Below are 22951 nucleotides of genomic sequence, written 5' to 3'. Positions count from 1 at the left end.
AACTCTAAATTAGCCTAAAAAGCCTGAATTGGCCAAAATAGGTAGGATGCAGCTGAAATATTAGCTAAACTCCAAATTAGCCTGAAAAAAAGTCTAAATTAGCCAAAACAGCTAGCGTATAGCTGAAATATTATCTAAACTCCAAAAAAGAAAAAACAAAAAGTGTAAATTAGCCAAAACAGCTAGCTTGTAGCTGAAATATTAGCTAAACTCCAAAATAGCCTAAACAAACCTTAATAAATGCCAAAATGGTCCAATAAGCTATCAGAAAGTCATTATAACTTTCAACTTTACTACACTCAGACTCAATATAATATAAAGTAACGAATAATTGTCTATTAAATTAGTCGTAAACTATTTTAATAGTTGATTTATGGACTAAAATCCAACTGGAGCCACAAAGTTCCCACCTCAAAGTTAGAAAAAGACACTTTGTTTTTGGGACCATTAAGCCATTTGTTTAAAAAAAATATAGCTTTAAAATAATCTCTACAATTGAGTTTTTCTTCATTAAATTAATTTTACTCCTGAAAGCAGCTCATACAAGTTCCTTTCAAAATAAAATACATCCTGTGTTTGATAAGATCCTCCAGCTGCAGTTGATTTATTTGAGCTAAAAATGCAAAAAACGTATTTTCTATCATTGTGACTTTGGTGTTACTTCAGCCTTTACTATTGATTATAAACAACTTTGGTGTGGAATATTTCTTTTTAACTAAATGTATTAAGATGATGTTATTGCTCTGATAGCAGATTCAATCATCATTTTGCTCAGTTTGGTTAATAGTCTATGCATAAATAACAAAACGTTATTGACGTAAATACTACAAAACCGTTATTTATTCAAATTGTTTGCATTTTTACTTGGAAGCCAAAGACACAATGGAGAGGAAAAAGAGCTCCAGAGCCTCAGGCTGCAGACTCCTGGTTTAAAGCATCAGGAATGAAGGAATAGACCCTTCTCACTGTGACGTCAGACAAAATGGCGCCAGGGCCGTGAACAGCTAGCGTGTTAACTTCTGGTTAATGGATTTAGACCAGGAAACCAAAGAAGTAAACGCTGTTTAACACAATTTTACATAAATAATAAAAAGGTAACCTTAACAATTTCAACAGAAAAATGTACAATATTTATTTCATGAAAGTCCTGCTGAACTGTGGAGCATTCTGCAGGAGGAATACTGACATTTGAGGATTTGGGGAAATCAATACAACCAGGAAGGACATTTAGAAAATAAACATTGTACAAATTTCTGTAACAATTGGTTTGGTTACCTTTCATCATTTATGTACAATAGCTTTAACATTCTAAACCCGTAAACTGGAAGTCACACTACACTCTCGCCGTTTTGTGTGACGTCACATGAAGAGTCTGCAGCGTGATTGACAGAATGCCAGAGGAAGTGCGTACCTTTGTTGCGGAGTAGACTGTGAGCAGAGGGACGGGGTACATGCCACTGGCAGAGGAAATGTTCAGGATGACTCCTTTGGCCCTAGGAGGAAATAACAGCAAAGATTGATGCAGAAGTTTGTCAAAACCATCAAATGCTACATTTTCCATGAAGTCCAGGTGATGTGACTGAACATGAAAACAACTCGACACATCAAGGCTTCCCGGGAGCATTTCACTGCTCATTTTTTCCCCAAACTTTTCAGGGATTTTTGGTGGGAAATCCGTGTCTGTGCACATCCAGCTCTCAGATAAACACAGAGCGGAATCACATTTACACACACGCGCAGTGTGGCAGTGGTCATGTGCGTTGCCATGGCAACCTGTTGCTGCAGTGATGTAGTGAGGACGCTCCAGCCTCACACGGCATCAAATGTGCCTGCGCTGCCATTGGCCAGCAGCAGTCACATGGGAACGGGGCGGCCAATGAGACGGGAAGAGCACTTTGTGTGAATTGAAAGCTTGACAGCATTGCGAACAAAGGAGGGAAAAAAGATGCAGTGATGGAAAAGAGATTTTTTTTTTTCTTTTTGGTCCCAATTCGCAAAGAGCAACTGAGAAAGAAGTACTTTTCAAATACTGTCCTCAAAGAAGCAGAAATGTTTTTCTGTGAGATGTTTTGTTTCTAAAGGCTGTCATTTTACTGCAGTCATGTCGCACAACACAAAAGCCTAGATTTGACTCACCTACTGACCATTCCAGGCAGGACAAGACGAGTCATCTGCAAAGCACAGCACCACAGTGAAGTTTACAATTTACCAGAAGAAATGCACAGAGAACAGGACAAATAAAGACTCAGAAACACTAAAAGTAGCAGAGAGAGACAGACTAGCAGAGAGAAGCAGTTGCGTGGGCGGAGAGTACAGACATCGTTTGTGTAGTTCGCCGTTGCTTTGGGAACAACTAAGACATTGCAGGTACAGAACAGCAGATCAGAAGGAAACACAAGGGAAGGCGAAAAACCAAATTAAAAACAACTACTGGGCCAAAAAAGGCAAAGTTTTTAAAACTCCCATTTGTGAGAAAGTGTTACCGATTCCAGGTAAAAACAAACTTACCTGGCACACGGAGGTCATGTTGACATTGATCATATTTGTGAGGAACTGAAAGAAAAAAAAGCATTCATTCTAAATCATTGTAGGTCTAAAAAATCTGTTTTGGACTGAATGGACGGTTATTACTGAGGATTTCCATCTACAGCCAAGGGTTACTTACATTGTCCAGGTCAGGAATATGGAGGTAGTATTCAGGATAGGGATAGGACACTCCAACATTGTTAACTGTTCAGGTAAAACACAAAAAAGGAGAAAATAAAATGAATTGCACTCCTATTTTCACAAAAGACTGATGCAAAACTCTACCACTAGGTGGCAGCAAAAGCAAAAAAGATAAGCATTTACCCAACTAACAGCCACACCTTGAATTAGAACACAGCTGGTAACATAAAAAGAACAAAGAGTTCTCTAAATGTTCAGTTGGAAAGTACAGTGTGAACTTTAAAGCCCAAGTGCTCAGAACATCTTTAAATATGTCACATGAGACGGCGATCCAAAGTAGAGTCTGCATGATTGTGAAGCTGCTTTTGATACGAGAGAGTGAACAGTTCATCAAGCACAAGAATTAAAAAGACGACTGATCTCTTGCTTGGCTGTCACAAAACTGGAAAGACCGAAACAACACAGATCCTGTGTGTGATATTCACACATAGCAATTAAAAAAAAAAAAAAAAAAAAGCTATGACGAGTCATGGCATTCAACAGCAACTGGAATGTAACGGCTGTACTGATTAGAACAATGACGAGATGCCATCACATATTTCTGACATGAGAGTTTAAAGAACACAATGTTTTAGGAGCTTGATAAAAACTGATAATAGTTGCAAAATTAATTAGTAACTGTGGGCAAAGTTTTACCCCAATTGAGACCATGTAGAAATCAGTTTAGAAGCAATTAGTACGAAGAATAGTCTCACTCCAACGCGACAAAGTTTTATCTTACCCAAAACACCAATCTCCAGCCCCGACAGTCCTGCTTCAATCTTTGGGTAGATGTCCGTCTTGCCGAAATCAACCGCAATCGTCCGGGTCTCAACGCCAAACTCTGCCTCTGTGAGGAAAAGCGAGTGCTCATTATCCTGTCATGAGCTCAGTCATTCCACATACATTCACCTTCCTGAGAACGGTTGATCTGTCCACCATGTGTCACAGGTCAAATTAAACTTTGACACTTTTCAAAAACTATTACTAAACTACAAAAGTTGCATTACCTCCAATAATGCTACTGTGAATGCTTTTTGCTGAAAGTAGTTACCGAAGATGCTGAAGCTTTTTGCTGAAAATGGTGACGCAATTTACTTTAATTACTGAAGGGATTTGCTAAAAATGCAAAAGCTATTCGTAAAACTTGCTAAAAGACTGGAAATTTCATTAAGAACTATGAAAGCACTGAAGTTGGCCTAAATTTCTGAAAAATGTATAGTATATTTGGCATTAAAATCCCTAATACATGCCAATTTTATAAAAATATATAGTGTGTTGCTTAAATATGAGCTAAACTCCAAATTAGCCAAAAACCTCAGTTGATGCCAAACTAGCCAAAAAAAAAAAGCTAGCAAATTGCTGAAATACTCACTAAACTCTAAAATTGCTTAAAATTCCTCAGTAAGCTGAATTAGTCAAAACTTTATCCTGTTGCTAAAATAGAAGCTAAACTCTAAATTATTCTAAAAACCATAGATGGCAAACAAAATGAACCTTTTGATATCAAGTTTGCTGAAGAGTCTGAAAGTGTGATTGAGTTTTTATGTGCTGAAAAACATATGGAAGGAGCGTGAGAATCACGATAGTGTGAACGCTTACTAAAGCAACGAGGAGCGTAAAACTACATACAGTCAAACCGGAACACCGGAGGGTGCTGTGTGCCCACAAACCAGAGTTCCAACTCTCCTCCTCATGTTTTATTTGCCTGCTGCAATTAGGGTCTATTGTCCAACAATTCATTCAGAAGATACGTGGCAGAGGGGGTAGGAGAGGAAAAACTGCTGGAATGTGTCTCTGATCAAAAAACCTCCAGAACTGTCGCGTCAGAGGGTGTCGTCCTCAAACTTAAGGCAATTCTTCCAAAAATAAATGGAAGTATTTTAGGTAAAAGAAGAGGTCTATTTGAGAATATTCGCTGTATTTATTAGGGAACAAGTTGATGATGTCCAAAGTAACAGAAAATGCTTGAGGATGTGATCAAAAGTCAAAAAAAAGAAGGTTAAACAGAGAATGGGAAGAAGACAATCCCAGTGATCTAACAAGAAAAGTTGCATTAGCTGCAATAATACTAGTATGAATGTTTTTGGCTGAAAGGAGTCGAAGATGCTGAAACTTTTTTGCTGAAAATGCAAAAACTACTTGCAAATGCTAAATTTGCAAATAAAATTGAAATGTTGTTAAAGAACTATAAAAGAGCGCTGAACTTTAAATTAGACAAAAAAACCCAGTAAATAACATTAGCCAAAAAAATGTTAGCATGTTGCTAACATAGAAGCTAAACTCCAAGTTTCCCTGAAAAAACCTCAATAGATAACACATTAGCCTAAAAACCGTTAGCCTGTTGCTAAAACAAAAGCTAAACTCGAAATTAGCCTAAAAACCTCAGTAAGTAACACATTACCTAATATTTTAGCAACATGCTAAAGTTTTTGGCTAAACTCCAATTTTTTTTAAAATGACTAAATATATTCATGGACTATGTTTTCAGCTTTTAAAGGTTTGTTGCTAATCTACTTAAAATTTTGAAATTTGAAGACTTTCTCAATCATTTCCTATGGGGCATATTTTGGTCAATATTTCAAAAACTAAAGTTTATAAATTCAAGCAGTAATGTCCTGAACCAGCTGAATGTTTTGATATCAAGATTACTGAAATCACTGAAAGTGTGATTGAGTTTTTACATGTCGAAAAACGTACGGAAAGGAGCAGAGAATCACTATAGTGTGAACGCATAAACAATCACACAATTAAGGGTGGGGCAGGGTGAGCTGGCTGCTGCTTTATAGGCAAGAAGGGCATTTTTGTGAGACTAATCGTGAGGGAGGAGTGCCAGAGTTTGGCATGCCGCACCCTGCTCGTGACTACCCATCAGCCCCCTCTGTGGACTTGAAACACGACAGGGAAAATTGCTCTGCGTGAGACATCAGAGACAGATGGAAAGAGTGAGTCGTAGAGAGGGCACCATTAACAGAAGGACGGAGCACCGTTGTCATTCAGTCTCTGGTAAAAGCGAGAGACGGGCCAGAAGGGAAGTGAGGAAAAAGAAAATGATTCAAGCTCATCCTTTTCATACAGGCTCCCAACAACTACAAGCTGGAAACTTCAGTGATGAATAATTCTTCACTTCATAGCTAAAAATAATGAATCTCATTTTAAAAAGCCATTTTCTGCCAATAAAAGAAGTTAAGTTCAGTGTACTTTAGACTTCTGTTGTTTTATAAACACTTTGTATAAACACTACCTGAAAGGTTTTATATGTTCCTTTATGCTGCAGACTTTACTATGAAACTATGACGGATGAGTTCAGCATCCCCGTCAGTCGACACCAAACACTGTTTCCATGAGGTTATTATGGAAAACTACCAACACACTCACCCAGTGACTTTGCCACGTCATCCAGCTTTTCTTGGGAGCGACTGATCAGCATCATCGCGAATCCTCGACGAGCCAGCTGGAAAAGCAAGAAAAAAAAAAACTGCATCAGTCACGGAACAGGTTTGGTCACGGAGAACTTCTTTCAGAACAGGGATAGAAATACTCATGACTCTCTGGCAGTCGTAAAGCCATCGTTTGATTCACATTTAAGGTCTTCTTTAAACTAGCTCTAGCCTTTGTGATTGAATGTGCTGCACTTATCAGACCTTCACTGTTACTTTAAAGCACATGTGTCAAAGTCAAGGCCCGGGGGCCAGATCCGGCCCTCCAGATCCTTTTATTTTATTGTTATTAATGACCCGATGTTATCTTGCACTTATTTCTAACTTGTATAATTTTGACAAAATATATTTTTATGGAGAGTAAAATATTGAAAGTTATTTAAGGTTTAAGTTGTTTTATTCTGGAATTAAATTCCTGCCTTTTTATCATTCATGATTATGTTAAAAAGTTACAGTTTTAAAGTTTTAAAAATTGTCATTCTGCTAGCTTTGTGGATTATTTTGGCATTTACTGAGATTTTTTTGGCTGTTTTGGAGTTTGGCTAATATTTTGGTTAACCTTATATTTTGTTTTCGTTTTTTTAGGCTATTTTGGCTAATATTTTGGCTGAGTATCAACTTCAGCATTTTCAGCCATCAATTTCATCTTCAGCTATCAGCATTAACATCTTCAGCTGACAAATTCAGTTTACATCATTCACACTAGCATTATCACAGATAATGCTATATATCTAGTTCATAATTATGTTAAAAAGTTAGTTTTAAAAATGGGCATTCAGCTAGGTTTTTTGACTATTTTGGTATTTACTAAGATTTTTCAGGCAGTTTTGGAGTTCAGCTAATATTTCAGCTCCATTCTACCTGTTTTAGCTAACTTTTTTTTTTTTAAAGGCTAATTTTGCATTTCGCTAATATTTTAGCTGGCTATCAGCATTAGCATTTTTAACTATCAATTTCAGCATCTTCAGCTGACAAATTCAGCTCACAGCATTCACACTAGCATTATTGCAGGTAATGCTATATATCTAGTTCATAATTATGATAAAGTAAAATGTAGTTTGAGTGTTCAATAAATCTTTGTTTTGGATTTTGGCCCCTGTGCGATTGAATTCGACACCCCTGCTTTAAAGGCTTTTTTGCTGTGTAAAGTCAAAATATTCTTGAATTTAAATCTTTTTCTAATCCAGATCAGCCGTCTTCACAAACCAGTAGTGACACCCAGAATTGGAGTGCACAGGTTTGCCCTCCCTGATCATTTTGAATTATCATCACGTCAACTGCATGGTTTCCTGATCTGGAACTCTAACCAAACATAGGAAAGTGCAGTCATCAATCTATCCACTGTACACTAAAAGCAGCAGCACAAGTCAAAAAAGCCACAAACGTCCGAATGACGCAGCCCTCCCACACTGGTGCATGGGGAGGGGGGGGGGGGGTGTGACAGAATCCCTGCAAGTCTGCCCTGGAGTGTGTGCATATGTCTGTGAGGACCCTTGCATCCTGTGAGAGCTCTCCACCACCGCGGCATGTGTGCATGAGTCACGGATTAAAAGGGTCCAGGAACCTCACCTCCTCCGCATAGGATTTCCCAATTCCATCTGTGGCTCCCGTCACAACTGAGAAAACAGAAAAGAAAGACTTTAAAGTCAGATGTTTTTACAACAAGGCAAATATATATAAACCAGAATCCAAATGAAAGAGTTGGTTCATCTCCTTAAAGAACATTCTAGACGTAACCGATGCCGTCAGACGGCTTCAGTTATGCAGCATCAGCAAATCACATCAGATCTTTGCTTTATCAAATCCGGTTTGGGCACCTGTAACCGTCGACAGAGAGCTGCAAAGCTCAGTGGGAAGTTAAGCTATAGGGCTTTATAGGTGAAAGAGCACACAAAGGCAGTCGGACGACACACCCTGAAGAGAAACTCTCCCAACATTTGGGATGAGCTCATTGACTGTAATTCTTATATACAGTCTATGGATGCGCCCTCTCCAACCTCCAGACCAGGGTCTGCACTCCGAGGCTCCGGAGCCACATGCGGCTCTTCTACCCTCCACTGAGGAGCTCTGGTTAAAGACCAATACAAAGCTTTTAGCTTAAAAAAGTAACTAAAGTTAAAAAAAAAAAACGTATCACTCTGAGCCTCCAAAGCATAGTCATAGTGGTTCAATAATCAAGAACTAAAACTTTTTTTTAAGTGCGACTCTTGGATTAAAAATGACAACTAATTAGCTCAATTTTAATTTTAGAAAATTAAGTTTATGAATTTCTGGCAAAGAAACACCAGAAACGTTTAAAAATGTTTCTCCCCCCCGATTACTGACACTAGATTTGCTTCAGAAATGATCCTACGTGACACAGGAAGTCTTATTTTGAAAGGAAGTCTTGTGTACATCCATTAAAAGTTGTAAACCGTTTCATATTTTTTTAGGGAAAAAAATCTGTTTCATTAATGTAAAAAAATATATATATATTTTTTTGCATAAAAATAAATAAAAATTCTTGTTTTTTTAAAGGATGTGTGGCTCCTACTGGGTTGTGGTCAGAGATAAATTGACCTAAATGTCTCCAAGTGTTAAAGATTGCAGACCTCTGAGCTAGAAGATAAACATTTTTCTATCCCTGCTGACATCATTAGGCCTTGCTTCCTCCAGAATACTCAGATTACAAATACTTGTGGTAAAAATCTGATCTTTTCTGATTGCTAAATTTATTTTACGACTTTAAAGTTCATTTTATCTTACCCTGCATAACAATCGTTAATAGCTACTCAGAGGGGAGTGGATGAAATATCTAGATTTGGGTTTTCTTCATTTACTTTTTCTACTGGATCATTAACCAATCATGTTTCGTTTTTATGCTCCAGAAGTAAGTAGGATGACGGCTCAAAGTAAACCTAAAGTATAACAAGAGAAAATGTCATTTTTGTATCATGTTTAGGAAAACATTTACTTCACTTGAATCTTCCTGTTTGGGACAGGAAGTCTTACTTTGAAAGAAAGTCATACAAGCTTCTGTGAAAAATAAACGATTTTGAGAAAATTCCAGTTCCTCTCAATATTTATTCACCCCTAAAAATAAATATTCACATTATATAAAAATGACAACGTAATGATACAGAGTAATGAGCTACAAAGACAGAAGGCTGAGATCAGAGGAACAAAAGACTCTCACTGAGACGATGCTTCTGCAGCAAGAAGACTCCCTGCCAGCAGAGTGATCACGAACTCACTGTTTCCACATACCAGCTAATCTGAGCAGAACAGTTGAGGGAAACTATGGAGGGCAGAAAGGGACGAACACAGAATGAAAAGGTGGAAGAAGGATTGGAATAAACAGAAGGAAAAAATACGAGGAGAGAGATGGATGTTCTTTGTGTTCAACAGAGCTATTTTTAACTCTTTGCTGCCCATCAATCTCAGTCACGAAGGATGCAGAATAAAAACATGTTAAAAAGGAAGAGGAGATAAAATAGAGCGCACAGTGGTGTTACTCACAAACACACAGTTGTGAATCATGAATACACAAGCAAGGCTTGATGAAAGATTAATAGAGAGAGGACATTCTCTCGCAAAAAGCTTAAAAAAAAAGATGAGAGGGGATGCAGGGAGGAGGGAGCGATGACGAACATGGAGCAGAAGAAAGGAGGATGAAGTGGGTTAGGGAGGGATCCTGGGGTGGCTAAAAATAGAACCCGAGCGAAGCACAAGAATGGAGGAGTGAAGGAGAAACCGAATGGAGGAAGAAAAAGAAATGAGTGAATGAGGGAGTGAAGCAGAGTTGCACAAAGTAAAAAGTTGGAGCAGAATCCCGGGTTATTTTTAACCTGAATGAAATGCTCTGTGGTGGAAAAGCCTTAATGGGGACGGGCTGTACCAAGTCAGGGTCCCCGCTGCAGATGCAGATGCCTGCATGTGTGTGTGTGTGTGGGGGGGGGGGTAAGGTAAAATGCCTCATAGGTGGAGGACAATCTTCATTTACAGAAAAGAATCAAATGGAGTCGATTCTTTTCACATCTGACACAAACAACTGATATTTATGGCAAAGAATTAAAGCAAAATGTCCTTTCTGACACCTTACTTGAACATTAATGAAAAAAAAATACCATTTCCTTCAAGGAACAAAACCAAACATCTACTACTAGATTTAAAATGTGCCACAGAAAAGTGCACGAGCAGCATTCCTCTGACAAAATGTCCCAAAGATAATTGAAATGCATGACGGAGTTTCATGTGCACCAAAATTGCACGTCTCATGTCGCAATGTCTGAGGAATGCACCAAAAAACGACATGGCAGCCTGAAGTTTCCCAGCCAGGAGGTTAACTGTGCAAACTCAAACGTGCACATGCAAAGAAAAGACTGAACCTGAAGACGTCAGCCTCTCCGGGGTGACCTGCATGACCGATGCTGTCGTCACACTGGACATGCCACACATTTCAAGACTTCATTTGGTGATTTTCCTCCCAAACTGGAGAATTCCACCTTCAGAGCTTTTGAGTAAATCCATCCAAAACAAAAAACTGCAACAATCTGTTAAAAATTAGAAAATGAATGACCAAATCCCAGTTTTAATTAAAATAAATTCAGACGATGCTGCAGATATAACCCTTCAGCTGCATTACAGACTAACATAGTGCTGGGACTCACTGGTACCTCACCATACGAGGATATCACAATGCTGCAATAATTGGTGAAAATCATCTATAATAACTTACAGTATAGAAAAGAAAGTATTTAGGAAAATATGTCCACATTTATTTTTTTAGCTTGACCACAATCATAGTAAACAACTTGTGTCTTTTTTGTGCAACAAATAATACACACTTTTGTGCAGCATTGCTGTAATTAGTAATACTTAAGCTATGTCTGAACTCCCCGTACTCACTATCGCGTTCGCCATTTTCTAGTTTGTCTGAACCTACCAATTCCAAAATCGAGTGCACTAGAAATTTTCCATAAGTCTGAGAAAAACTAGTGTGCGTCAATGCTCACTAGATTAGCAAAAGTAGTCGTTAAATGTATTTTTTTAATAAACCATCCACATTTTCACCATCAGAACACGGTGGAGTCACAAATAAAGGTTGTGAAATGTTCGTATTGATTCAATTTTTATTTTGTGAAATCAGTGAAGTCATATCTGGTGTTTGGAAAAACGAAAGAAAAGTAGTCGTGTCCGAATTACCTTTAAAATCTAGAGCACTATATGGTCCTGCACTATTAGCTTTTTAGTAGTTAGGTTGTGTCCAAATCCCCCCCTATGTCTTTGACAAGCACTGATGCCAATAAAATAGGAATTATCTGTAAAATTGAGTCTTACCAAATAGTAAACATGATCAGCAGTGCCACTATTTGGTGCTAAATTGTTGTAAACAACAGAACAAAAACAAAATACTACAAGTAGCTGCCAGACACATTGGTGTGAAGTGCGCCCCCTTTCTACCTCCAAAGGAACGTCTCACTAAAAGATGATCAAGATAACGTTTTACAGCCTCGTCAAACGAAAATAAGATTGATACTTTGTGAGAACCCATCAAGAATCAATCGCAGGACGAATTATCGCGATATCAATACTATGGCACACCGGTCTCTAACTGGCAGCCCATTTGCAGCCCCCATCTTAATATTCAAGTTGAATGTCTACTAGGTAATATCTTCTGCATGTCCACACTTCTTACAGGGATAGCTTCGAATTTGCTTTATTTTTAAAACTTTGCATTTCTTGTCTTCAGACAACAGTAGATAGCGTCGTTAGCTCTTGTTTCACAGAAGATATTGCTTAGTAGTACATAGATGTAAACAAATGTTCAATAAACTTTTTCAGTAGACAAACAATGGACTAAAAACATAAATCATGAGTGTCAAACTCAATCACACAAGGGGCGAGAATCCAAAACATACCATAGGTCACGGACCGAACAAGAAACATTTATTCAACACTAAAACAACATTTTTAAAACTGTATCATAATTATGAACTAGATATATACCATTACCTGCAATAATACTAGTGTGAATGCTGTAAGCTGAGATGCTACTGCTGATAGCTGAAAACGTTGAAGCTGACAGAAAATATTAGCTAAATGCCAAGTTAGCCTAAAACAAAGACAAAAATCTTGGCTTAGCCAAACAGCTAACATCTAGCTGAAAACAAATAGCTAAACTCCAAAGCAGCCTAAAAAATCTTAGTAAATGCCAAAATAGTCCAAAAAGCTAGCAGAATTACAATTTTTAAAACTAACTTTTTAACATAATTATAAATAATAAAAAGTCAGAAATATTACTCCAGAATAAATCAACTTAAACCTTAAATAACTTTCAATATTTTACTCTCCTTACAAATAATCATAATCAAAATTATACGAGTTAAAAATGAGAGCATGATCTGGAGGGTCAGATAGATAGAACCCCCCTGAGAGCCGGATCGGCCCCCGGGCCTCGACTTTGACTCGTGATCTAGACAGTGGACGCAAAAACATTTTTGGCAGAAATGGAACCTCATACAGCCCAGACTCCGCCTCCAGTGGTGAAGCAAAAAGTTTTTTTTTTTTTTTTGTTAAATTGTATTTTTTCACTAAGTTAGGCAACCAGCCCCCATCCTCCATGAATGCACACACACACCTCCCCCCTCTGTTGTACTTATGAATGGCTCACTCCTCCCAGCATTATATAATGGCTCCATTTCCCAAGAAACTGCTTTTTGGAGGAGCTGGTGAGGTTTTGGGTGGGAGCATTGATCACCCCATCTTCAGATGTCAAAATATTACAGTATGCATCATCTCACCAACACCAAAAAAGGAATAATTCTGGAAATACTAAATAAACAAATCATAATTCCAAAGACTCTCCAATCCCAGTAGCACTTCCCCTCACACGAGAACGGCATTACATCAGAGAGACGACGCTCCACCACAAGAGGGGATACGCAAGCAGGCACGCGAGTGACAGCAGCACTGACGCCAGCATACGTTGACGGACCGCTGCACATTCATCCCACCCCTCCATCTCTATGAACCCAGTCACCCCACGTTCAAATGCACAGAAAATCCTGCTGGCTCCGAGCTGCCCGGATGGGGGCGCGTTTGCACTGCAGCTCAGCTCCACGTTGACATCCCCAGCCTTTTGTCTCCCTCCCTCCCTCAGCAGTGGAGCAGCCCCTGCCTCTGCCTGCTCAATATTCCGAGGGTCTAAAAAAAGCAGCAGGAGGAGTAAAAATAGCTCTGGCTTGTCTGGGAGCTGCTTGCTTGCTTGCCGCAGCACCGGAATACCAACAAGATCCTCCACCATCACTGCCACAAAGCCTGAACCCGCCTTGTAAAGCCCTCATGCACCCTGCCATGAGGAGAACACATGTATGCACGCATTTCCTTAAGAACATTTGAATAAATACAGGGTGGAGGGGGGCATTTTCTATCATCAGCACTCGCCTAATTAGGATTCTCAGAGAGGAGCGGCTGCAGTTCTCATGCCCCAGTCTCCTTACACAGCCCAACATTATGTAATCTGTTGCACCCCGAACTCTCCTATCAACGAGCAGACCCTCCTATCTCAGAAAAAAATATGTTTCGATGGAGGGAGGGGTGCAGGAAACTGAAATGCAACCTCCTGCACCACACTCATCCAAAATGGCAAATCAAAAAACACAAAATCTTTAACATTCTGAAACTTTTCAACTGTTAACACGATCATTCCAGTAGATTTTGAAGGAGAAAAGCAGCTCTTTTTTAGTAAATCAAAAGAACATAAACACCTGTACTGTCAGAGAACTGGAATGATTCAATAGTTTCAACAGTTCTGCATGAATAATGTCCTAAGTAATCAGATTGCACCCACATAAAGATTGTATCTTTTTTTATGCCAAGTCATCTTGCAATCACACAAAAATAATCAAAGACTCCTTTAATCCAGATAATGTGCCACTCCTTCCCCCCCCTCCCCGATGGATCAGGTCATGGCTGCATACAGCACATTCCTTCTCCAAAAGGAATGATTCACCGTCACTCCAACTCACGCCTGAAAAAATATTCAAAAGAATTCCTGGCGTCGCCTGGAGCAACGACTTGCATAAATCTCTCTCCCTCCAAGTATGTCGACCATCCAGTACGAACAGTTTTTCAGGACGTTGCCAAGCCGTGACATATATGCTCTAGGTCCTGTCGGTTTGTCAGTCTGAATGATCAGGATTTGCTAAAGACAACTCTAAATGATAGTTCTGAAACAGTGATTATCCTATTGCAACTAAAACTAGAAAAGTTGTGTTACCTGCAATAAGGCTCGTGTGCCATTTGCAAAATGTTAAATTTGCTAAAAGACTGGAAATTTTGTTAAACTATGAAAGAGTGCAAAAGTTGACTTAAATTTTAGAAAAAATATTCTGGCAAAATTGCCTAAAAACCCCTAATACATGCCAATTTAGCAAAAAATATTGAGTGTGTTGCTTGAATACTAGCTTAACTCTAAATTAGTCCAAAAAACATTAGTACATGCCAAATTAGCCAAAAAAGCTAGCTTGTTGCTTAAATATGAGCTAAACACCAAATTACCCCCCCAAAGATTTTATGCCAAATAAAAAAAAGGCCATTCTGCTTATGCAACCAGTCAAAGTTACGATTTGCGCTTCTGGCTACATATTGATTCCGATGCGGTTTGCGTGTGACCAGAGGCTCCTCAAAATATGAGCTAAACTCCAAATTGCCCCAAAAAACCTCAGTAGATGCCAGATTAGCCAAAAAAAATCTAGCACATTGATTAAATACTAGCTTAACTCACAAATGGCCTGAAATTCCTCAGTAGACTACATATGTCAAAAACATTAGCCTGTTGCTAAAATAGAAGCTAAACTCTAAATTAGCCTCAACAACCCTCAATATTTCAAAAACTATAAAGTCTATAAAAACCAAAAATTCCAGCAGTAATGTTGCTTACTAAACATTCACACCAATATACGGAATATTTCATTTTTTTAAGGAATCTGGACACGCATAAGGTCAACTTTTGAGCTGAGAAACAATGTGTGCCCTTAAGTTATTTTTTAAATGTCTCATTACATATTTCATATTGAACTACTACCATCTATTATTTGAAAGAATAAGAAATCTCAGGTTTCTCGTAGTCCTCAAAGTTGATCAAGATACATTTTTTGAAAATATTGCATTAAGATTCAGCAAAAAGCACAAGTTTTTGTCCAAATCAGCAAACACCTTATTAAATGTTGTTCTTTATGTTGGCAACTGATGTCCTGCAGCATGTATCCATTGTGTGAATGTGTAAACATTGTTTAGTCAACATTCACAATGTAGTGATTCTTCTGGTGCTTTTTGTACGTTTTTTAGCACATAAAAACTCAGTCACACTTTATGCGATCGTAGTATCAATACGTTCAGCTTGTTCAGAAGATTACTGCTAGTACTTTTGGTATTCATCAACTTTATATATTTTGAAATATTTAGCAAAATATGGACCATAGTAAATGACTGAGAAAGTCTTCAAATTTCTGAATTTTAAGTAGATTAACAACAAGCCTTTAAATTTATTCATGGAATATTGTTTAATCTTTATAGTAATTTAAATAAATTAGAGTATAGCAAATATTTTACCAACATGCTATTTTTTTTAGCTCATTTGTTTTCTATTGATGTTTTTTTTTTTGCTAATTTATAGTTTGGCTTTTATTTTAGCAACATGCCAACATTTGTGACTAATTTAGTTTAATGAGGAATTTTAGACTGTTTTGGAGTTTAGCTAATATTTACACAATGAGCTAGCTTTTTGGCTTATTTTATCATCTGGTGAGATTTTTTGGGGGGCTAACTTTTTGGAGGTAAGCTCACATTTAAGTAACAAACTACATTTTTTTTTTTTTTGCATCTATTAGGTATTCTTAAGCAATTTTATTAAAACATTTTCGAAATGTAGGTCAACTTAAGCGCCCTTTCATTGTTCTTTAAACGAAATTACCAGTCTTTTAGCAAATTTAACATTTTGCGATTTCAGTAAAAAGCATTCACACTAGCATGAATCAAAAGTAATGCAACTTTACGAGTTAGAATAAGTCTAGATCAGGGGTCTGCCACCTTCAACTCTGAAGGAGCCAATCAGGTTGATTTACAACCCAGTAGGAGCAACAAAGTCTTCCTTTACCCTATAAAAAATAACAGATTTATATTTACGCGTTTGTTACTAAACATAAATTAACTGATGTTCATGTTGCATGAACAAAACACAAACAAAAAGAAAAATGCTTTTTTTTTTAAACTTTTGACAGAAGTTACTTTCAAAATAAAAGACACCCTGTCACATCTGATCATCTCAATGCAGCCAATAGAGTAGTAAGTAGAAATGTAATGTCAGCAGTGATGAAATAAAAACTGGTTAATTTCACTGTTTGTGCATCTAACAGACCAAAATGAAATCCAAACTAATTAAGTAACCTCTGACATTTTCTGGTGTGCCTCAGTTCTGGTTGTGTTTATTGATGTGCATTGATTTTCTGTAGTACAGGACGCACAAATGTGTCAAAAAGTTGTAGTTCAACTTGTGATGCTGCCCTTCTACTGCTCGTCTATGAGTTAAAGTTTACGTTAATTTACTTTTTGCTGCTTTCTCATATTATGGTTACTTTTTTAAATTTAGAAACTTTGTTTTTCTTTAATAAAAGTCACATGTGGCTCCAGAGGCGGTTGCAGACCCCTGATCTACTGGCTAAACATGAATCTCTGGCAAGCAAAAGACTTAAAATAAATGTATACAAATGAAATGAACATGCAGAGGGAGACATGATAGGATGAAGCAAAGACGAGTATGTTTTCTAAATGAACTCAAGAGGGAAGGAGCTGAACAGGCTTTTCTTTCCTCCCAGCATCCTTTGCTCCAACACGTGTCACAGAGCGTGTTGATCAGCAGGCTTTCGTCTGCACACAAACACACATGGGGGAAGCATGTACTCAGAGAGGAAGGATGTGAATGTGAAAATGTGAATGCATTAAGCTACAAAAATCCTTTTAATTTTTTGATATTTGAGTCATGAGGGTTCTTCCTCAGGTTTTGTTCCTGATGAATCAAAAATACTTGTTTGTTTGCAACTGCTGCATCAACACTGTCAGTCATTGTGAGGTGTGGATGGGGCTCCTCCAGGAGGAATGTCACATTCCAGATGCTCTTGTCTGCTTTGTTTTCTCATGATGGAGTTTTACAGCACAGCAAACGGTGGCTTGCATAACTCAAGAAGCTGGAGGCCACTAGAGGCAGGAGTGGAGAAAAACCCAGGTATGAATCGTGTTTGGCTGGTTACCTCCCTGATGCAGACGGAGTACAAAACCTCAGAGGATTTTCCATTTCTCTCTGAACACTTTAGAAAAAAGGAGATGCAAACTAAAATTCAACAGGGTTCCTTGAAAATGTGGTTTAAGGCAGAGCTGCAGAGGCAGCAGAGTGCAGGGAATGATTCATCCTGCAGTGCGTCGCATCTGCCACTAGGAGTCCCATGAACACAGAACAGGACCAGAGAGAACACCTGCTGAGCATCAGGACGTCAGCACGAATGGAACAAGATGTCTTTGAGCCAGGAGATAAAGATGAGATTTTTAAAAGTTTAAAATGGGTGGGATGTTCCAGCTTTTCTTGTCAAATCGGATCTAGATGTCGGTGAACTTGAAAACCTCAAGAACTTGAACCTGTCTGACAGGAACCAACTGGGTTTCTTTACAAGTTACGACATCTGCCAAGTCAGCAAATCAATTGAAATAACTGTAAATGTATTATTTATCCAACTGATTATGATGAGTGCACGAGAATCATTTGACCTCTGCAGAATGGATTAAGAGAAATTCGAAAAACCTGAAACTTCAAAATAAAAGCCAGTCGAAGGAAAAGTCCAACAGAAAGACGCCAAACATGTTGCAACAGGTGATCAGTTAAAGAGCTCTTTACGCATGCCAGTCAGAAGAAAAAAAATAAACTGGCTACACCAGATCACCTGGTCCCACCGGCTGAGGAGGAGACCTCATCCGAGGCGCTATTCCACCCCCCCCCCCGCTTCCAAACCCGTTCACCTGCCGTCATCTCCAACCGTTCCAGGGAAACGACGCATCCGCGTTCAGGTCCAACTGGTGGCGGGGACTGGTTTTGGGGAGTGGTATTCAAGTTTCTCGGGTTGCTCAAGGACGCGAGGAGAGATATTTTCTGCCTTGCGCAACAAAAATCTACAAGTTTAACCCACGTGTCAGATGGACTCGGGATGAGTCATTGATGCGCAAAAGAGAGAGAAAAAAATGGGGCCATTATGTAAACATATTTTTGCTTTAAAAAAGAAGTTATTCATGAGATTTCAAAGGGTGACAGTTAAACCCGAGCATGACTCAGTGCACCAACATTCCACTGCACAGTCTGGATGAACCCCGAGAAAAAAATGTGCATTAGTCATTCCTGAGGGCGACCTGGCTTTGCGTCATTCTCTCTACTGGCGCATCAATTAATCATCATTTAACCCAACAGATTTCATTTAGATGGTATTTGACGACTACAAAAATTCAAGATTGATGACTTCTGCAGGGGTGAAGGAGAGCGCCGCGAGAGGCTTTTACGCAGCAGTCTGAGACTGGGAAGTGGGTCAAACCGAACCAGAACCATTCGGTTTAAGCCACGAGCTTACAGAACAAGTAATCAAATTCAATCGACATCAAAAAGGTCAAAAATTCCACCATATCTAAAGTGATTGAACACGTGTGGACCAGCTCAGTCCATGGTGGCACGTGCGGCTTTTTAACTGGATCTATGTGGGTCATGTCCTCATCACCTACATCTCTGAAAAGTGCGCATAGCCTGCGCAATTTGGCTCACCGGTGGGGCATCCCTCCACGGTTCCAAATGAGGCTGATTGGAGCTCCTGCAGCAGCCGCGGGGAACTTTGACGCAATAAAGAACTGACCCCCCACCAGTCAGTCAGTCAATCAGCTGCTTACCTGCGCTGGTTACGCAACACCACCACCCCCCCCACCCTTGATACCAGTGACAAAAAAATGCACCAGAACGCAGCTTGACTTTGTGAAGTTTGAGGTCCACGCGCACGCGGCTCCAGCTGGCCTCTCTCGAGCTCCCGCGTGTGAACTGTGACAGAACTCACCTGCCCATTTGCCCAGCTTCGGGGAGAGCAGCCTTCCGTTCCCCAACACCCAGATCCTGAAGCCCGTGAGCAGCCTGTAGAGCAGCCACAGCGCCAGCAAGGCCAGCGTGGAGGCGCCGACCCAGAAGAACAGCGGCTCGGCCCGGCGGATCATCTCCTCGGTGTTCATGGCGGCGGCGGTCGGTGTGTGTGGAGACCTCAATTTTAGGCAATGTGCTCTAATTTCCAAGCCACAACGTGAGAGAGCGTCCCTTTATAAGGAGGTTGTAGCATCACACGCGCACACCCCCCTCCCCCCAACACTTGTCTAGCCTGATTTGAAGCGCGCCTCCCAGCTGTGCGCCTCACTGGCTGCAGCATCCGTCCCTCGGCCGCTGCGCGCCCACGATAGGCGCGTTTACGCGTCAATCACCGCTCGAGCTGCCCCATTCATTCGATTTCCTCTATGAGGGGGGGCGGGGCCAGGCCAGACCGGGGGGAGCGGGGATTGGAAGCCCATTACGGCAGCTCCCATCCGGGCTCGCTGATTGGCTCGTTCTAGAACAGGTTTGACGGTTTCAGTCAGAATTATGAAACTCTCCGGAGCTAAACTGCCCCGACCACTTTATGAATGAAGGGATGCGCTCATTGGTGAGGAATGCGCGGCTCCTCCCACCCAGCAGAGTATTGGCTGCTGTGACGCCAGTCTGTGAGGTCAGCCTCCAGCATGACTCACTCATCTATTTTAGGTATTCAGTCACCGCGGGAGCGGGTCATTTTAGCGGACATGTGCACATGTTTTGCGCCTGAAAGCTCTGGTATCACCTCTCTCTGCGGCAACGTGTAAGTGTGAGCAAAAACTACAATCCCCATCAAATCGCACTTTAATCTCGCGAGATTTCCCAAACAGTAGTAAGCTCCCATCCAAAACATCCTGCAGCAGCAGGGCGCATGAGAGCCGTGCGTGTGTGTGTGCGTGTGTTACATAAACACTGAGACAGGCTGGTACATTTCCACGCCTTTATTGGACAGTTTTAACATTTCCATGCACATTCTGAGACAAACAGGTTTGCAGAGGCCGGACGTTTGCGCGGTCAGAGCGCCGCGTGCACCACGAGACCCAGAAAGGAGAAGCACCGACAGCGTCTGGAGTCAGCCGACCTGCCGCCATTCTCCGCCTCACACCGACAAACCGAACAGCGCGCGCGGGCAGAGCAGCAGCCCGAGCAGCAACGCAAACCCTTTCCTGTACTCAGCATTTAGACAAGAGTATAAAAACGCGCGCTCAGGCTGACAGCCGTCACGCATCTGCACGCACGCATTGACAGAAGTGAGAGGAGTCGTGCGGTGTCATCGGAGAGGAGATTTCAGTTTTTGCAACAAAGCAGCAATCTAATATTTTGCAGAAAAATAGAAAAAACAATGGTAACAGTTTAACAAAATACAAAATAAAACCTTTTTTAAATAAATGCATTTAAAATATTTTCTAGAAATGTCAAATTAAAATCTACAAACAAACTAATCATATAATCCACGTAAAGCAAAATTACACCAAATTGTGGTTAAATATAATAAACATTCTGATTTTACAAAACTTTATTCATCACACACGCACACACACATGCACGTTTGAGTTCCTCCTTCACACCATGGTCGCGTCTTCACATCCCAACAGCTGAAAATACAAAACAAAGAAAGTTGGGATTTAAAAGAGCGCGCATGACCCCAAATCTCCACAGGACGATGTGAGATCTGCACAGATTCACAGAGAATGTGTGTCAGGCCTTTGGAAAAAAAGAGATTTCCTGATGTGTTCAGAAACCCACTGCACATTTGTCAAGTTTTTCATTAGTGCACAATCAAATTATTCACAATTTTTCCATGCGTTCATATCGACTGGTCACCACATGCGTAAATACGCACACACACATGCGTAAATGTACACACACAGTTTGTTTCAAAGCTTTGCTCAAACTCCTGTCCCTCCTCTCATCTCACACTCACCTAAACACACTTCCTTTCATTGTGACCATGACAAACACTCACGTCCTGTCTACTAAAACCAAGAAAAACTTCACTCATTTCCACCTCTTCTCAGTTTTAAATCACCAAAAGGAAAATATACTTAAAAAACGGGAAATGTGGCTCCAAACAGGTCAACTTTTCTTTCTCTGTGAGTTCACAATCAATGACCACGAAAACTATTAGAAATACCTCACAAGTGTAAAGAAATATAACAGGTTTCCATCAAATGTAACTTAATTGTTGCCTCCAGCAGGCCCATCAAACTCCTTTGTCCTCGCTGTCGCTCTCCATGGTGCTGAACGTGCATGTGAGTGGACGGTGGACAGCGACACGCTGAAACCCGGTTTCTGTCCTCTACAGAGGAATCAGGAGCGACGGCTCTTGATGGGAAAGTTAGTAAAAAACTTTCTGACCGATAACTGACAGAGCCTTCACCGCAGCTGACCAGCACGAATGAAACCACATCATTTTATCATCAAGAGGAAGCGGAGCAAACCGACCAACACGCACGAGGGTTTCACTATTACGCAACCCAAACCTGTCCGGAAGGAGCAGACTCACTTCAGCTCTCAGTTCACAAAACTCAGTCCGCAGATATCCACCAAATGAGTCCCGTTAAAATCCTGACAGTCCATGCACATTTATGACAAACTCTCAACAATTTACAAGAAAACTTTACAGCCAAAACAGGAGTTTTCATCTCCATACCTGCAGTCCGGATCCATCGGAGGACGAGCGTCGCGCGTTCCAGCTGCTGCAAACACGAAACAGTAGTTCAGTTATTTAACTATAATACATATTTATATAAACACGTTCAATATTATCTGCTTCTTTTTTTAGTCTCATGTCTCATAAAGACGATCAAATAAAGATCAGCTCAAACATCAATGTTAATCTGACACATGTACATTTAAATAAAAACATTTAAAGCACAATTTAAATTAATTCAAATATGTAAATTCAGTATCTTTATAAATTGATTAAAATTTCAGCTAAAATAAAATGAAACTGAACCATAACTGTAAAAAGTGAAATAATCGATCAATGAACAAAAACTCTCTAACTAGTTACATTTTAATATATATTACTTTTTATCAAATTACTTTTTTAAATTGTCTAGACCATCAACTCAAAATTGTAATCTGATGAAAATGAATGTATTTTAAATGTAACAAATTAAAGAGTTTTTGTTAACTGATCCAATATTTCACTTTTTCAGTGACATTCTTTAAATCTATATTCATGTTAAAGTTATTATTTCAGTCCTGAAATTTATCTGTTGTTGCATCAAGGAAAACAACACATCTCAGACTGGACACACACACAGCAACACACACACACACACACCCACACACACACACACACACATTGAGTGCATTTGTTTTTTTTAAAAAGATTTTTAAAATGGAGAAAATGTATTGAATGTTCTTGTCAAACACCTGAGATTCTGCTCATCCTTTATGTCGTTTTACCACAAATCCCATCAACCAACAACAGCAAATCTCAATTTGTTATTTCAACTAATTTGGATATTTGTGTTAATTTTAAAATGTGCTGCTTTGCTCGATGCAATAAAATATTACAAACATATAAATACTAACATAAAGTTTACATTTGTCTATAAGAACTCTAACGTTACCAAGATCTCACTCACACAGTCAGGAGAGAAACACACAATCCACG

General features: G+C 39.6%; 1 protein-coding gene across 4 annotated transcripts in view; it reads right to left on the bottom strand.

Moving 5' to 3' along the window:
* The window catches only part of hsd17b12a (hydroxysteroid (17-beta) dehydrogenase 12a), a 57269-nt gene that overhangs the window by 2799 nt on the left and 31519 nt on the right, over positions 1-22951 (bottom strand). The window contains exons 5-12 of one of the 4 annotated variants that reach the window (XM_024281105.2): positions 21977-22022; positions 7716-7762; positions 6085-6160; positions 3449-3556; positions 2666-2730; positions 2509-2553; positions 2137-2171; positions 1412-1493 (exon numbers count right to left, since the gene is read on the bottom strand). In XM_024281105.2, coding sequence (XP_024136873.1) covers positions 1412-1493; positions 2137-2171; positions 2509-2553; positions 2666-2730; positions 3449-3556; positions 6085-6160; positions 7716-7762; positions 21977-22022 — 504 coding nt within the window. Of the gene's footprint in view, positions 1-1411; positions 1494-2136; positions 2172-2508; positions 2554-2665; positions 2731-3448; positions 3557-6084; positions 6161-7715; positions 7763-18194; positions 18220-19264; positions 19566-21976; positions 22023-22951 lie in introns of those variants that run through there. The other 3 variants (XM_024281109.2, XM_024281104.2, XM_024281110.2) reach the window with 3 other exon arrangements.

The sequence above is a fragment of the Oryzias melastigma genome, linkage group LG6 (assembly GCF_002922805.2).
Source record: "Oryzias melastigma strain HK-1 linkage group LG6, ASM292280v2, whole genome shotgun sequence".
NCBI lineage: Eukaryota > Metazoa > Chordata > Actinopteri > Beloniformes > Adrianichthyidae > Oryzias > Oryzias melastigma.
This window is presented reverse-complemented; position numbering and strand designations above follow the sequence as displayed.